The following is a 16992-nucleotide window of genomic DNA, read 5'->3' on the forward strand; positions in this document are numbered from 1 at the left end:
TCGTGTTTGCTCAAAAGATGAGCCGTTTCCCTCCACCAATTCATCCCGGGGTCCCTGATCTGGGTCATGAATATTCCCATAATCCCCTCTCCCAATCTCCCATAAACCCCCGGCTGACACAGAATGAAGAAATCCTCTATTCAGAGGCCTCAAGAGAGCCATTCTTCCTGGCCGGGCTCTTTATCTGCGCATGAAACGACACCCACAGCCCCTCTCATTTTCTTTGCATTAATCCTCTGATACCGGCTCCAAAGGGGCTCCAAAACAGACTAATTGATCTGTAATTACGATCTGAATACACACCGTGAACACAGAAAACAGAGTGGGGAGGGAGGGGGACGGCAAGGCTTGCACCCGGTAACTGTGGGCACAGGATGGAACAGGATAGAGCGAGGGCTGAAAAAATAAAGAAAAACCCACCTCCCAGCACCACCCGTTCTTAGAGCCACTTCAACCCCCAACTTCTGCAGTGCTGCCCTTTGCTTTGCCTGTTTCAGATCACGCCAGCTGCGGAAGTGGGCAAGGGACTGAGCAGAGGACTGGCGGACAGGGCCATCCATGATGGCATCACGCAAGAATGTATCATACAAAGAGGCTGCAGGATGAGGCCAAAGGGGGCCCACCAAGCCCAGCACCCTGTTCTCAGATTGGCCCGCCAGGTGCCCAGCAAGCAGGATTCATGCCAAGAGCGGACCTTCCTTGCTGTGGTTTGCAGAAACTGGCACTCAGAAGCATCACTCCCTCTGACCGTGGAGGCAGAGCCCTCTCCTCCTCCACGAATTTGTCTCACCCTCTTTCAAAGCCATCTGGGTAGATCACCATCATCATAAACTTCACTGAACTAGCCAAAGATCATGACATCATCCACAAGCACCACCCGAGCAGGTGCCCATCACGCCTCCTGTGGGAGGGAGTTCCATAGTTTAACTCTGCGTTGAGTGAAGGAGGACTGCCCTTATCCATCTGGAATCTTTCAATGTTCAGCTTATGTCAGGGGACTGCCATCGGAACAGGGAAGGGAGCAGAGGGGCAGTTAGGGTACAGGGAACCTCCGAAAATCTTGCGACGCAGTTCCTCTTCCTGTGGTGAGGAAAGCCACACCTCCAGTGGGGAAGAGGGGAAGGGACCAGAGGGTGCTGCTGGGAGACTCAGCACCGCTCCTGGCCAGGCCAGGAGGGAAGCACGCCCCTTCCGTCACCCACCCTGCGCAGAGGTGTGAAACGCAAAGAAGGAAGGAAAAGGCAGGGGGTGACGAAGCTCTTATGTTGGGGGAGGTCCCAGAAATGACCACTCCCGGATTCTGCTAGCGACTGAGGCAGACATGAACTTGTGGCGCTGCACTGTGAATAGTTTTGCATCAAAATAAAACCTGTAGAAGACAGGTCTGAGTCCCGACTGATTACTCACGAGCAACCACCACTGCCGCCTGACAGCTTAGTTACAGGTGCACAAGTTCTAGTGTGAGGAGAGAGGGAGGAAAACACTTCTCTCTCCACTTTCTCCATGCCACGTGCAAATTTGCAAACTTCCGTCATGTCACCTGCGACCTGCCTTTCTCTCAACCGAAAGGTCCCAAATGCTGCAACCTTTCTTTGCAGGACAGTCTCTCCACACCCTGGATCATTTCGGTTGCCCTTTTCCGAACCTTTCCAACCCTACAATATCCCTTTCGGGGTGAGGCGCCCAGAACGGTCCTCGCACGCCTTTGTGCAGCCGCGCAGAGAGACTGCAGGCTGCCTGAACCGGGTGATCTGAGCTCGGGTCGTGCCCTACTTCATTTCCCACCCCCTTCCTTTTTTCAAAAACCACTTTACATTAATGCCTCGCATTTTTGAACCAGTTTCCTCTTGCTCGCATACCGCCCCGACCGGCAGGAAAAAGCAGAACTTTAAAGAGAAAGCCACCCAGGCTGCCCTTAAAGAGACAGATCTCCATCGATCACTTGCGGAGACAGATTTATAATAAGAGGGCCCCCCCTCTGTTTCTTTAAGGCTGCAAAACCAGATGGGAAGTGAATGGACAGCCAGCGGGTCAAGAAAACACAGGGGAGGTTCCGCTTGTCTGCCGCATTTGTGTTCCCCGCAGAGAAAGGGGGTCAAGACGGAAGCAGCACGGCCGGCGGATGGAAAGGGTCTCCTTTCTTCGCCCGCCTACAAAGGCCGGCGCTGTTCCCCTCGCCCCGCTGTCAAGCGGGGAGAAAGATTGGCTTGTCAAAAGGTCCCCGGCAGCCCCGGCTTCCCAAAGAGGCAGAGGCAGGCAAATGAATCCGGGGAGATTGTTAAACAATTAGCTCATTAGCGCCACGAAAGCGCCAGACAAAGGGCTGCCGAGCGGAAGGCGCTGGAGCGGGATTTATAGCAGTTCAGGGAGAGTCGCCCCATGAATCACGGCAGAGGAGGCTGCTGCGCAGGATTAAAAGGGAAAGCTCGCAGGAGAGGCGAGGGAAGTCCGAGGAAGCGTGCGCGGCCGGCGAGGAGCACGCTCAAAGGGCGCATTGTCAGCAGAGCGCAAGGAGGCCGGTCGCTGCTCAGCTGAAGGGAGGCCTTCCTGGGAACCCCTGAACTGCAGAAGCAGAACAGAGCAGGACAGCCGCTAGCCAAGGCAGCCCAAGGGCGGGCACAGGTGGGCTCTCCAACCTGCAGCTGGAAAATCAGCCCCCACTCACAGCTTCAATGCAGCTCTCCCCCCACTTGGCGCCAGCTGGGTGCTTCAGACTACAACTCCCATCCCAAAGTTGTGCAGGCTGGTGCTGTAGTGCAATTCGGAGAGCGCCCAGTGGAAGGCGGGTGATTTCACCTAGGAACCTGCATGCACCTATGTCAACACCCCCCCCCCCCCCAATATCCCCTTGGCATGATGGAAGCCTCCCTAGGGACCTTGAGGAAAGACGGAAGCAAGGAGTCCTGGGCGGGGGCACAAAGGTGAATCACAGAATTGCAGTTGGGAGGGACCCCAAGGGCTGTGCCAACCCCCTGCAATGAAGGAAGCGCAAAAGGAACTCTACTTTGCACCATAAATAAATTGGCAGGTTGGGAACGGACCCTGAGAAACACCTGCATCTCTGAACCTCTCTTTGCTGGCGCCACCTTTCAGGGCAGGAACAAAGACAGGACTCCCAAGACACCGTCCAGAGCACCTGGGGTTTTCTTCCTGACCCTTTCTCTTCCCAATAATCCTGTGAAGGGGGTCGGCTTCATCAGGGAGCTTGGCTCTCTGCCACTCAATACGCCAAAGCCGCCAGCCCCCCCCCCCCGCTGGTTTTCTAGGAGAGACCCCTTCTTGACACCTTCGGGAGCCACTGCTGTCATCCTGAGCTGGACATACTGTTAGAACGTGGCTGGGAACAGAGAGCGGCCGCCAAGACCATATAACACCAGTCCTGAAAGACCGGTCCAGTACTGTAACTGTAGGGACGCGGGTGGCGCTGTGGGTAGAACCTCAGCGCCTAGGACTTGCCGATCGCATGGTCGGCGGTTCAAATCCCCACGGCGGGGTGAGCTCCCGTTGCTCGGTCCCAGCTCCTGCCCACCTAGCAGTTCGAAAGCACGTCAAAGTGCAAGTAGATAAATAGGTACCGCTTTATAGCGGGAAGGTAAACGGTGTTTCCGTGCGCTGCGCTGGTGCTGGCTCGCCAGAGCAGCTTCGTCACGCTGGCCACGTGACCCGGAAGTGTCTTCGGACAGCGCTGGCTCCCGGCCTCTTAAGCGAGATGGGCGCACAACCCCAGAGTCGGTTACGACTGGCCCGTACGGGCAGGGGTACCTTTACCTTTACCTTTACTGTAACTGTGTCCCTGAAGGACCAGGTGCACAGCCTGGGAGTCATTTTGAACTCAGCTGTCCATGGAGGCGCAGGCCAATTCTGTGTCCAGGGCAGCTGTCTACCAGCTCCATCTGGTACGCAGGATGAGACCCTCCCTGCCTGCAGACTGTCTCACTAGGGTGGTGCATGCTCTAGTTATCTCCCCCTTGGACTACTGCAATGCGCTCTACGTGGGGCTACCTTTGAAGGTGACCCGGAAACTACAACTAATCCAAAATGCGGCAGCCAGACTGGTGACTGGGAGTGGTCGCTGGGACCATATAACACCAGTCCTGAAAGACCTACATTGGCTCCCAGTACGTTTCCGAGCACAATTCAAAGTATTGGTGCTGACCTTTAAAGCCCTCAACGGCCTCGGCCCAGTAGACCTGAAGGAGCGTCTCCACCCCCATCGTTCTGCCCGGACACTGAGGTCCAGTGCTGAGGGCCTTCTGGCGGTTCTCTCGCTGCAAGAAGTGAAGTTACAGGGAACCAGGCAGAGGGCCTTCTCGGTGGTGGCACCTGCCCTGTGGAACACCCTCCCTTCAGATGTCAAGGAGATAAAAAATTACACAACTTTTAGAAGACATCTGAAGGCTGCCCTGTATTGGGAGGTTTTTAATGTTTGATGTTTTATTGTGTTGGGAGCTGCCCAGAGTGGCCGGGAAAACCCAGCCAGATGGGAGGGGTATAAATAATAATAAATTATTATGATGATTCTGAGTCTGAGTCAGCATGAGGCAGCTTCCTCTGGGGTGATGTCTGCATGGCAGGAGGCTTCCTGAGCAGCCGGCTAAGAGCAGCCTCCCAGAACCACCTCAAGGGCTGAGTCCGAGCGCAAGGGAAGAGCTCCTGCTAGCAGCCCCCGCCTGCCTCCCTGCCTGCCTGTGTGTGGCCAGGCCTCTCTGCGTGGGAAGGGGCCTTTGTGCAGAACAAAGTCTCAACTCGCCTGCGACACCTGCCCAGGTGCCAGCATTTCATGGACTGACAATGCCTTGGGGGGGGGGGTGGCCTGGACACCCTCTCGCCGGCACGTCTCAGCTTTCCTGACAAGATTTCCCTCTCCTGCCCTCCCTTCCCATCAAGCACAGGCTGCTCTACGTAGCCAGGATTCAGAAAATCTGAAGCTAGAACAGTCCCTTGATCGAAAACAGATCCTGCATATTTAGGAAGACCACTTCCTCTTCGCGGCATCGGCAGATAAACACTCTTCCAAACCATCACCACTTCCAAACGAATATTGGAATCAATACAAAATTTGTGGCTATTGGGAGAAAGCAGAGTTGAGCGGAATGAGAGGAAACCAAAGACTAATGAGAGACTCTGCTATCAATGCCCTCTTGAAATAGCTCAGCGAGAGGCCAATAGCTCTGATACCTTAGCACAAAGGCTCCCAATTGGTGGTCTGCGCACCCCCTGGGTCTGCGGCATCCTTCACAGAACTAAAACTAACACAGAGACAATTTTTTTCCCAAAAGTATGAGGCCCATGGATGGCTACTGAAAAACAGGCGGTCTGCAATACTTAGCTAATTGGGCAACACTGTGTTCGGATATCCTATACGCTTCAAACCTAACATATCCCCACTTGATTATCTGAATGATCAAGAAATACTGTTTAAGCTTAAAACTGCTGCTCAAATTACAACAGCTAAAAATTAGGGGTGGGGGGAAGCACACCTCAACCCTCTGAAAGGATCGAGCGGAAAAATGGTCCAAGGGAAAGCAGCCCAAACTTTCTCGACAGTCTCCCCAAAAGGCCAGAAGATTTGGCAGCTTGGCAATAGCTGTGAAGGCAAGCCGCTTGCTGCGTCCTCCCCCTCCAGGAGGAAAGCCTGGGCATGCGATGCAGCTGCGAGGAAGGGCTTCCTCCAGAGACAGCCGGGAAAGGCGGTGGCAAGCCCAGGCAGGCCCCAGAGAAAGGAACTTGGAAATGCTCAACCTGTCTCTGGGGGCAGCCGCTGCTGCCTGGGAGATGCTGCAGCCACCGCAAGTGACAAAGGAGGGTAAACAGAGGCAGGAGGTCAGCATGCCAGCAAACCCGCCTCCCTCTTTCATGGGGATCCTCCGAAAGGCAGCCACCTGCTGCCCCCTGAAGCAGGGAAAAGGCACTGCTCCTTCTGAGGCATTTCACAAAGGCTCTCTGCCTCTCCGCGAGCAGGAATGACGACAAGACTGCAGAGTCGCACCTGACCCAACGTTCTGGGCTCAAGCAAACACAAAAAGGAGCTGAAAAGTTTGTCTGGCACCACAAAATCCCCACTGAAGCTGGGCAAGATTCTGCACATTGAGACTTTTCAACCGGTTGCCACCAGGGCTCTGAGCCGCATCCTGCTCAAGTCCTGAGTGAACAGGCTCTCGGACTCATCTCTCGGGAAGGACTTGGAGAAATTAGGCTGCTCCCCCCCCCCCCCCGCCACTGGGAGAGAAATATGAGAATGACTTAGAAACCCCAGAGAACAGCCTCGCTACTTCCAGGCCTTGGGAAATCTGATCCTTTCCCAGAATAATTTCCAAGAGGTGACTAATTCTGGAGGGTGAGCAAATACAGAGACTCAGGAGCAGGCTGCTCAAAAACCCACAACTAGGCATATTGCATGCATGACTGAAATTTAAAAAAAAGGTTTTTAAAAGAATACACACTGAGAGAGACAGACAGACAGACAGAAATATCAAGACTGGGACTGCAACAGGCAGGTTAACCCTCCTCAGGAAATCTTAGTTATGGGGCAGCACAGACACACAGGGAAGAAATAAATTCCCCCCTGGCCTGGCCCTGGAGGGATGCTTCCTTCAGCCTCCCAGGGCAAACGGCAGCTTTGGAGGGCAAATTTAGCCAGCGCTATGGAGTAGGGGGCGAGGCTTAACTCTTTAAAAATCAAATGCCGCCAGGCGTTTAGCACGTGGTTAGTTTGGTCCTCGGAACCAATTTCTCTCGGAGGCAGCAAGCCCCTGTCTCCATCCTGCAAAGGCATGGCTAGATGAGCGCGGAGCAGGGCCCAACCCAATAAAAGCTAATTCCTGGACAGAGGCTTATGTAACTCATTGGCTGTAAGGAGTACAGACAAGCCAGGATGTTTGGGGGAATATTATGGCATGCAAGCGTCTTTGCCCCCACCTTTCCCAGATGTTCTGTGGCCATAAAACTTCGTACTTGATCCTGACCCAACAATATTAGCACAGAAACTACTGACATTCCAGAAGGCCACGGTATATTTATTAAGTTACTGAAAATCATATTTGAAGTTTTCATCCTCCCATAAAACACCTGGATTAGTTCTGTGGTATGGAAATTATTTTTAATAGTCTGCGCTCCTTTGCTTTTTTGAGGAATTTCTTCACTAGCAGGGATTTAACAGCCGTCATCGTAAGGGGGGGAATGAGCGCCCTAAGAAGAGGGGGCCCAGCTCAACATGGAAGGCTCCACAGGCCGAAGGAAAGAGCAGAACAAAAGGCTCACATGAATCATAGAATCATAGAATCATAGAGTTGGAAGAGACCACAAGGGTCATCGAGTCCAACCCCCTGCCAAGCAGGAAACACCATCAGAGCACTCCTGACATATGGTTGTCAAGCCTCTGCTTAAAGACCTCCAAAGAAGGAGACTCCACCACACTCCTTGGCAGCAAATTCCACTGTCGAACAGCTCTTACTGTCAGGAAGTTCTTCCTGATGTTTAGGTGGAATCTTCTTTCTTGTAGTTTGGATCCATTGCTCCGTGTCCGCTTCTCTGGAGCAGCAGAAAACAACCTTTCTCCCTCCTCTATGTGACATCCTTTTATATATTTGAACATGGCTATCATATCACCCCTTAACCTCCTCTTCTCCAGGCTAAACATGCCCAGCTCCCTTAGCCGATCCTCATAAGGCATTGTTTCCAGGCCTTTGACCATTTTGGTTGCCCTCCTCTGGACACGTTCCAGTTTGTCAGTGTCCTTCTTGAACTGTGGTGCCCAGAACTGGACACAGGACTCCAGGTGAGGTCTGACCAGAGCAGAATACAGTGGCACTATTACTTCCCTTGATCTAGATGCTATACTCCTATTGATGCAGCCCAGAATTGCATTGGCTTTTTTAGCTGCCGCGTCACACTGTTGGCTCATGTTAAGTTTGTGGTCAACCAAGACTCCTAGATCCTTTTCACATGTACTGCTCTCAAGCCAGGTGTCACCCATCTTGTATTTGTGCCTCTCGTTTTTTTTGCCCAAGTGCAATACTTTACATTTCTCCCTGTTAAAATTCATCTTGTTTGTTTTGGCCCAGTTCTCTAATCTGTCAAGGTCGTTTTGAAGTGTGATCCTGTCTTCTGGGGTGTTAGCCACCCCTCCCAGTTTGGTGTCATCTGCAAATTTGATCAGGATGCCCTTTTGTCCATCATCCAAGTCGTTGATAAAGATGTTGAATAAGACCGGGCCCAAGACAGAACCCTGTGGCACCCCACTAGTCACTCTTCTCCAGGATGAAGAGGAACCATTGATGAGCACCCTTTGGGTCCGGTCAGTCAGCCAGTTACAAATCCACTGAGTGGTAGCATAGTCAAGACCGCATTTTACCAGCTTCTTTACAAGAATATCATGGGGCACCTTGTCAAATGCCTTGCTGAAATCAAGGTAGACTACATCCACTGCGTTCCCTTCATCTACCAGGCTTGTAATTCTGTCAAAAAATGAGATCAGGTTAGTCTGACATGACTTATTTTTCAGAAATCCATGCTGACTATTGGTGATCACAGCATTCCTTTCTAGGTGCTCACAGATTGTTTGCTTAATGATCTGCTCCAGAATCTTCCCTGGTATTGATGTTAGACTGACTGGGCGGTAATTATTTGGGTCCTCTCTTTTCCCCTTTTTTGAAAATAGGGACAACATTTGCCCTCCTCCAGTCTGCCGGGACTTCGCCTGTTCTCCAGGAATTCTCAAAGATGATTGCCAGTGGTTCTGAGATCACATCTGCCAGTTCTTTTAATACTCTTGGATGCAGTTCATCTGGCCCTGGAGACTTGAATACATCTAAACTAGCCAAGTATTCTTGTACTATCTCCTTAGTTATTCTGGGCTGTGTTTTCTCTACTGAATCATTTGCTCCAAATTCTTCAGGTCGGGCATTGTTTTCTTTATCGGAGAAGACTGAGGCAAAGAAGGCATTGAGGAGTTCAGCCCTTTCTGTGTCCCCTGTTTGCATTTCACCATCTTCTCCTCTGAGTGACCCCACTGTTTCTTTGTTCTTCCTTTTGCTACGAACATACCCATAGAAGCCTTTTTTGTTGCTTTTAACCTCTCTAGCAAGCCTGAGTTCATTCTGTGCTTTAGCTTTTCTGACTTTGTGTCTACACGTGCTGGCTATTTGTTTGAATTCCTCTTTGGTGGTTTCCCCCCTTTTCCATTTTTTGTACTCATCCTTTTTTAATCTTAACTCAGTTAAAAGTTCTTTAGATAGCCACCCTGGCTTCTTTAGGCACCTTCCATGTTTCCGTCTCATTGGTATTGCCTGAAGTTGTGCTTTTACTATCTCCCTCTTAACAAACTCCCAGCCATCATGAACTCCCTTTCCTTTTAGTATTACTGTCCATGGGATCTCACCCAGCACTTCCCTAAGTTTTATGAAGTCGGCTTTCTTAAAGTCAAGAAATTGAGTCCTAGTATGCTTGGCTGCTCCTTTCCATTGTATAGTAAACTTCAGAAGAGCATGATCACTTGCGCCTAATGATCCTTCCACTTCTACCCCATTAACCAGGTCATCGACATTGGTTAGGACCAGATCTAAAATGACTGTTCCTCTTGTTGCTTCTCCCACTTTCTGGACAATGAAGTTGTCTGCAAGGCCAGTGAGGAATCTGTTTGACCTTATGCTCTTGGCTGAGTTTGACATCCAACAAATATCCGGGTAATTGAAGTCCCCCATTACTACTATCTCCCTTCCTTTTGCATGCTTGGCCATCTGTTCCAGGAAGGCATCATCTATGTCCTCCGTTTGGCTTGGGGATCTATAGTAAACTCCCACAATGAGGTCACTGTTATTCTTCTCTCCCTTAATTTTGACCCAAATGCTCTCACTTTGGCTTTGAGGTTCTAAATCTTGGATCTCTTCACAGGTATACACATCCCTGACATATAACGCCACTCCTCCTCCTTTCTTGTCTGGTCTGTTTCTCTGAAATAGATTGTATCCCTCCATTTTTACATTCCAATCGTGGGACTTATCCCACCAGGTTTCAGTGATGCCTATTATGTCATATTTAGTTTGCTGTACCAAGAGCTCAAGCTCATCTTGTTTATTTCCCATGCTTTGTGCATTAGTGTACAGACATTGAAGTCCATTAGTCATTCCCCCGTGTCTCTTATTTAAGGATTTTTTCCTCCCACCACTAGGTCTGCTTGCTGTTTGCTCCATTTGGTCTATGACATTTGGATGATCATCTTCATCAATTAATAGACTCCTTCCTTCAGGAGCACTGTCTCCCTCCCCCACATTAGTCAGTTTAAAGCCCTCCTGATGAGGTTTCTTAGTTTTTTGGCAAAAACATTCCTCCCAACCGTTGTGAGGTGCAGCCCATCGCTTGCCAGAAGTCCATCCTCAAGAAACTGCAGTCCGTGATCTAAGAATCCAAACCGTTCCTGTTTACACCATTTGCGAAGCCAGCTGTTTACTTCCACTATTTTCCTCTCTCTCCCTGGGCCACGTCGTTCATCTGGGAGGACAGATGAGATGACAATTTGTGCATTTAATTGCTTCAATTTCCTGCCCAGAGCCTCGTAGTCTCTTTTGATCTTCTGGAGGCTATTGCTTGCAGTGTCATTGGTTCCCACATGAACCAAGAGGAAGGGGTATTTGTCAGTGGGTTTTATGATTCCTTGCAGTCGTTCAGTTACATCTTGGATCTTAGCCCCGGGGAGACAGCACACTTCCCGAGACATCTTGTCAGGCCCACAGATCACTGCTTCTGTTCCCCTCAGTAGGGAATCCCCTATCACCACTACACGCCTTCTCTTAGGTTTGGTCAGGGTTCTTCCGTGAGCGGTCCGTTCCAAGGTCGCCTGCACATTCCCTGAGGACTGACTTTGCTGCTCATCTTCATATACGTGATCGACTGTAATGAGGGAGAGATCCTCAAATGGAGTCTGCTCTTTGTCTTCCATGCTAGGGGAGAGGACCTCAAAGCGATTGTGTATTTCTAGACAATCAGAGCGAACCCTGGGCCTCCTACTTCTTTGAGTCACGTTTCTCCACATATCGGGCTCCTGTGTTGGTGAACTAGCCTCCTTCTCAGGGGAGTCCCCTGTCTCCTCCTTGGTGGAGACGGTGTGCTCTGTTGCTTCCAAGAAGAGCTCCAGCTCTCTAATTCTTTGGAACGTAGCTACACGTTCCTCCAGTTGCTGGATTTTGTCTTTTAGGAGGGCAATCAACATGCAATTGCTGCACGTAAAGCTGCCTGCAACCTTTGGCAAGATGGCAAACATTGCGCAGGAACCGCAGGCGACTGCAGCTGTTCCCTCCCCCTCCATCTTGAGAATGTGTCGTTGGGCTTGAGACTAGCTCCCCTAAATCTAAAAGATGGTTCAAACTGCGCGCGCCGCTGCCCTGCAAACACTGATAAGCTCCTCCCACAGCTAATCACCTGCCTCAACAGAAACCCTGCCCCCTCTGACCTTTGACCAGGGAAAGCAGCTAATCAGCCACAAGAATCACACACACAAGAAACCCCTTTTGGCTCCTTCTTCAGCCGCTGCCCTGCAATGAAACTGGGCACTGAGTACCTGTCTGCCTCATGGCAGCCTCTCGACAGCAGAAGACGCCGTCCAAGAGCATCTCAGAGCCATGCAAACCATGACAAAGCCCCTTGGACAACTCAGCGCCATTCAGCGCTGACGTCTCCCTGCGACAGAGCAAGACTTCTGTGTGAGTGCCTGGAGTATGGATGGCAACTAACGGGTTGAGATTAAATCCTGACAAGACAGACATACTGTTTTGGGGGGACGGGGGCGGGCGTGTGGGGGGGACTCCCTGGTCCTGAATAAGGTAACCACATAACACCACTCCTGAAAAACTTTCATTGGCTCCCAGTACTGTAACTGTGCTCCTGAAGGACTGGGTGCGCAGCCTGGGAATCATTCTGGACTCGCAGCTGTCCATGGAGGCGCAGGTCAGTTCTGTGTCCAGGGCAGCTGTCTACCAGCTCCATCTGGTACATAGGATGAGACCCTCCCTGCCCATGGACTGTCTCGCCAGAGTGGTGCATGCTCTGGTTATCTCCCGCTTGGACTACTGCATTGTGCTCTACGAGGGGCTACCTTTGAAGGTGACCTGGAAACTACAACTAATCCAGAATGCGGCAGCTAGACTGGTGACTGGGAGTGGCTGCCAAGACCACATAACACCGGTCTTGAAAGGCCTACATTGGCTCCCAGTACGTTTCTGGGCACAATTCAAAGTGTTGGTGCTGACCTCTAAAGCCCTAAACGGCCTCGGTCCAGTATACCTGAAGGAGCGTCTCTACCCCCATCATTCTGCCCACACACTGAGGTCCAGCTCTGAGGGCCTTCTGGTGGTTCCCTCCCTGTGAAAAGCCAAGTTACAGGGAACCAGGCAGAGGGCCTTCTCGGTGGTGGCGCCCGCCCTGTGGAACGCCCTCCCGTCAGATGTCAAAGAAATAAACAACTACCTGACATTTACAAGACATCTGAGGGCAGCCCTGTTTAGGGAAGTTTTTAATGTCTGGTGTTTTATCGCTTTATTATTATTAATGATAATATTCTGTTGGGAGCCGCCCAGAGTGGCTGGGGAAACCCATTCAGATGGGCGGGGTATCAATCAATCAATCAATCAATTAATCAATCATCATCATCTGGTGGCAAGCCCAAACAAGAGAGGCGATTTCTGGCCGGCAAATGTTTCCAATTACTTCCAACCAGAGATTAAATTACAAGGAGGCAGCCGAGGGAGAACCTCCCCAATTGCTGCTGCCGTGTGTCACGCAGGCAACGTTATCACCTGCGCCTTTACCGCCAGAGGTGCCGTGGTCGGCGGAAAAGTATTACGGCCTCCCCCCCCCCCCACTACAAAGGAAACGTCAAAAAATGCCTTCCAGATGTGATCTGCTCCTGCCGTCATGGAAAGAGGCACAGCATTCGCTCCTACAGCCAGGGAGGCGAAACCCTGACCGATCCAGAGGGCATCTTTTCTTTGCACAAAATACCTTTACGTGTGTTTTTTTTCCCCTGGCTGGGCAACCAACTCTAAAGCTTGCTAGCCAAAACTGTCCCAGCCGTTGGGGCCGCTCAGAGGTGTCCTGGGCCAGGAAGCTAAAAGGCACTGAGCATGTAGCAGGACAGCTTCCTTAGAAAGGAAGAGAGAAATGAATAAATATAGGGGTGGGGCGGTGTTCCCCTGAGCAAGCACCCCAGGGCAACCTTGCTTTGATCAGGTGGTTCCTTTAGCAGGGGGTGATGGTTCTGGCATTAAACCAGATCTCTAACCCTAAGCAGAATTTCCAGACCAAAGGACCCAACTTCTGCAGGAGAGGGCCATTTCCACGCGCTGCTGGAGCCACTGCAGCTCCGGAGCCAGAGAGATACTCACTGAGGTCCTCGGCCAGCTGGACTCTTTTCCCTGTGAGCAGCTTCATCTTCTTCTCGCAGTCCTCAGCAAAATCCTCCAGCACCTCTTTCACGTTCTTCTCCAGGCGCCTCACTGTCAGGGGGAAAACGGGAAATTAAAATATATTCATTTCTATTTCTACACCTGGGGTTGGGGTGAGGATAATAGCAGAGGGAGCGCCTGTACAAATCTTACATTCACGCGAAATACCTGCTGGAAGGGACAAGCCATGCCTGAGCGATGCCAAAAGAGCCTCACCAGTGCCAACCTCTCCAGAAGGATACCCAAGCTGGGAGTCCAGGAGTAATACGAGAGATCGGGGGTTAAGGATCTCCCCGCTTCCTCAAGGCTCGCCATGGGCCACCCCTACTGTCTTTCTGGATTTGATCTCGACCAAACCAGCTGAGCCACAGACAGTGGATACTCAAAAAGGAGCACTGGAGGCTTCATTTTACACGTCAGTAATGAACAACTGCACCAATCTCTTCTGGGGGCCTCAATGGACTCAGGAAAAATATAGTCACATGCCTTTTCAGCTCCTTACTGACTATGCTTTTGTTTTTCAATACAGCTTCCAAAAAAATGTGATTCATTTAAGCAATATACACTGGTACCTTGGTTTAAGAACAGCTTAGTTTATGAACAACTTGGATAAAGAACGCTGCAAACCTGGAAGTAGGTGTTCCGGTTTGTGAATGTTGACTTGGAAGCAGAACATGTTCCGCTTCCTGTTGAGTGTGTTCCATTTGTAAACTGAGTCCCCCGCTGCTATGGGAAAGTGCGCCCTGGTTTAAGAATGCTTTGGTTTAAGAACAGACTTCCAGAATGGATTAAGTTCGTAAACCAAGGTTCCACTGTATGGTGGACCTGATATAATTTCCCCCACTGTTTACTTTCAGTCTCCATCGTGATCCCATCCAGTTTGACTGTATTGACAAACCTTACGCTTGGTATTGTTTTTAATATTGACAATGATAATGATGATAATAACAACGATGACATTTCTTAAATCCCACCCATCTGACTAGGTTACACTAGCCACTCTGGGCAGCTTTCGACAAAAATGCACAGGAAAACAACAACATCATCAAACTTTAAAAACTTCCCGAAACAAAAAACGTTGATGGGGAGGAAAAGGAGGCTTTGGAGAGGGCCAAAATTGCCTGCCCAGCCGGAGTGCCAGAGGCCAACGGCACTGCCAGCATCCAGCCAGGCTCCCACCAAACTAAGGAAGAGCTTGCAGCATGTGGCCGGCCCAAGCAGGCTGGGGTGAGCGGCCCAGCAGGGCAGCCTCCGCAGGCCTCTCACCTTCCGTGTTGGTCAGCTGCTGCCTCAAGGTGTTGGCCGTGATGCCCAGCATCCGCTGAATCCGCCAGAACAGGACCACATCGTTGCACTCGAGCTGGAACCACACAGCGAGGAACAAGGGAGCATCAGGGAAGCAGCAAAGCGCCCACTAGGCCACATGGCATCTTCCGTGGCTTCATTCATCATTTCTTCTCAATCCAATCCAAAAAATGGCTTGATAGGCAAAAACCAGTCCCTGCGATTTGGCCCAGAAGCAGCCAGCAATGCTGGCTGGGTACCTTTCTGTGCTTATTATATGCTCAAACCTTTCTGTGCTTATTGCAAGACCACCTAAAGCATCCAAAAACAATCCTTAGGAAGTCATCCCAGAAACAAAACACAGCAACTGATCAGTGATGCTGTCAATGTGAGACGTATCACTCTTTTACGGTGCTACACTGGAATGGCTTTTCAAATGCATTTTCAGAATTTGAAGCTGTATAAACAGTTTTTAAAAAAGAAAAGTGGCATACAAATGCTTTTTTAAATAAAATATGAACAAGCAAATCCAACAGAAGACAAAGGGCACCAAAAGCTTGGTAACAGCGAAGAAGGCATTGGTTATTCAAGGAAGAGCAGCTTAGCTCTGAAGCATTTAAAAAAGGTAAAGGACCCCTGACAGTTAAGTCCAGTTGCAGACAACTCTGGGGTTGTGGCGCTCATCTCGCTTTACTGGCCGAGGGAGCCGGTGTACAGCTTCCGGGTCATGTGGCCAGCATGACTAAGCCACTTCTGGAGAACCAGAGCAGCGCGCGGAAACGTCGTTTACCTTCCCACCAGAGCAGTACCTATTTTTCTACTTGCACTTTGACGTGCTTTTGAACTGCTAGGTTGGCAGCAGCAGGGACCGAGCAACGGGAGCTCACCCCGTTGCGGGGATTTGAACCACCGACCTTCTGATTGGCAAGCCCAAGAGGCTCAGTGGTTTAAACCACAGCGCCACCCGCGTCCCTTGAAGCATTAAAAGGGGCACCCAAAAGAAACAGAGGGGGCATCATCTCCCTGCATCTCCCAGGGCAGAGGGCATCTCATGGCCCAGGGGCTGCCTTGCAAGGGGGCCCTAACCCTCATGCTGCTCACCTAGCCAAGCAGCTAAGCGTCTGCTGGTGGAGACCTCAAGCCTGGTAACATTTAGCAAGGCCCCTTTGATTTTCAGCAGGAAAAGAAGAAAGAGCTGCGGGGTCTGTAAGCAGCCTCAGCGAGTGCCTTGCTCACAGCCAGTGGAATGCAGGATCCTATCTAACGCCACAAACTGGCGTCAAACGCAAAATGTCCTGCTTCAGCCGGCCGGTGGCGCAGTATTTTCTATGTCCATATGACTGAGGGGGAAACTAAGGTTGCGAAGCGTCACCCTGCTAGACCCTCAAGGGCTGTCAGGGACCCTTCCCTTGCAATTCCTGCACTGCAGGGGGCTGGGGGCCGGGCGTGACGACCTTCGGGGGCACCTTCCAACTCTACAACTTCACAAGGGAGCTGTGGAAACAGTGGGAGGGCACACACTGAATCAGAACCAGAGATGCCGTGAAGAAGGGCAAGGGCAAAGGAGCAGCAGAAAGGAAAATGCCCAGTGTCTGCAAGAACTCCAGTTCATTGGCCCTGACAAAAGCCACTTCTTCTCTGGCGTGCAAAATACTTTTGAAGAGTCCAACCCTTGAAGTCCTCCGTCTTCTTCTTGGAAGAACTGCGTGGCCCCCACAGCGAGGCTCGGCCTTGGGGGCTTCTCGGCCCTTCTAGCGCTGCAGAGGACAGCAGACCCTCACAAGGGAGACGCTCAATCCCAGCTAAAGAGCCAACCCTCAAGAGGGGCAGCCCCACGGAAGAGTGAGAGAGGCAGGGACCAGATGCTTATCCCAAGACTACCACCTAGTGGAGTATCCCAAAAATATCATTCAGAGAGAGAGAGAGAGACTGGGGGAGGGGTGGGGGATTATGAGTGAGACCCCCTCGCCTTTCCTGGCCAGACATCAGGGGAGGGCGGTGGCTGTTGCCTAAGTGCTCGTAACCCGCAAGTTCTTCCACTTACCTCAGAGTCCACAAAATGCCTCTGGTAGTAATAAAAGCCTCTCCGGCAGAGGTTGCAGTGGCCCAGGGCCTTCTTCAAGAAATGCCGCCTGTAAACCTGGTGCCAGGTGTCTTTAATCTGGGACCAAAGGGAGAGAGGAACATCTGGTTATCGTTGGCCCAAATCCGGACGGCCCGGGAGCACGTGCCGGCTGGCAGATGTTGCGCGGCGCTCAGAAGAAAGTCGCTC

At 51.2% G+C, this 16992-nt stretch overlaps 1 protein-coding gene across 8 annotated transcripts in view; it reads right to left on the bottom strand.

The window, feature by feature from the left end:
* Positions 1–16992, bottom strand: part of OPA1 (OPA1 mitochondrial dynamin like GTPase) — a 59809-nt gene that overhangs the window by 5219 nt on the left and 37598 nt on the right. For all 8 annotated transcript variants that reach the window (XM_083441969.1, XM_083441973.1, XM_083441975.1 and 5 more), the window contains 3 exons: positions 16765–16881; positions 14703–14796; positions 13377–13487 (listed from right to left, as the gene is read on the bottom strand). In XM_083441969.1, the coding sequence (XP_083298095.1) occupies positions 13377–13487; positions 14703–14796; positions 16765–16881 (322 nt within the window). The remainder of the gene's footprint in view (positions 1–13376; positions 13488–14702; positions 14797–16764; positions 16882–16992) is intronic.

The sequence above is a fragment of the Podarcis tiliguerta genome (assembly GCF_965153285.1).
Source record: "Podarcis tiliguerta genome assembly, chromosome: 5".
Taxonomy (NCBI): domain Eukaryota; kingdom Metazoa; phylum Chordata; class Lepidosauria; order Squamata; family Lacertidae; genus Podarcis; species Podarcis tiliguerta.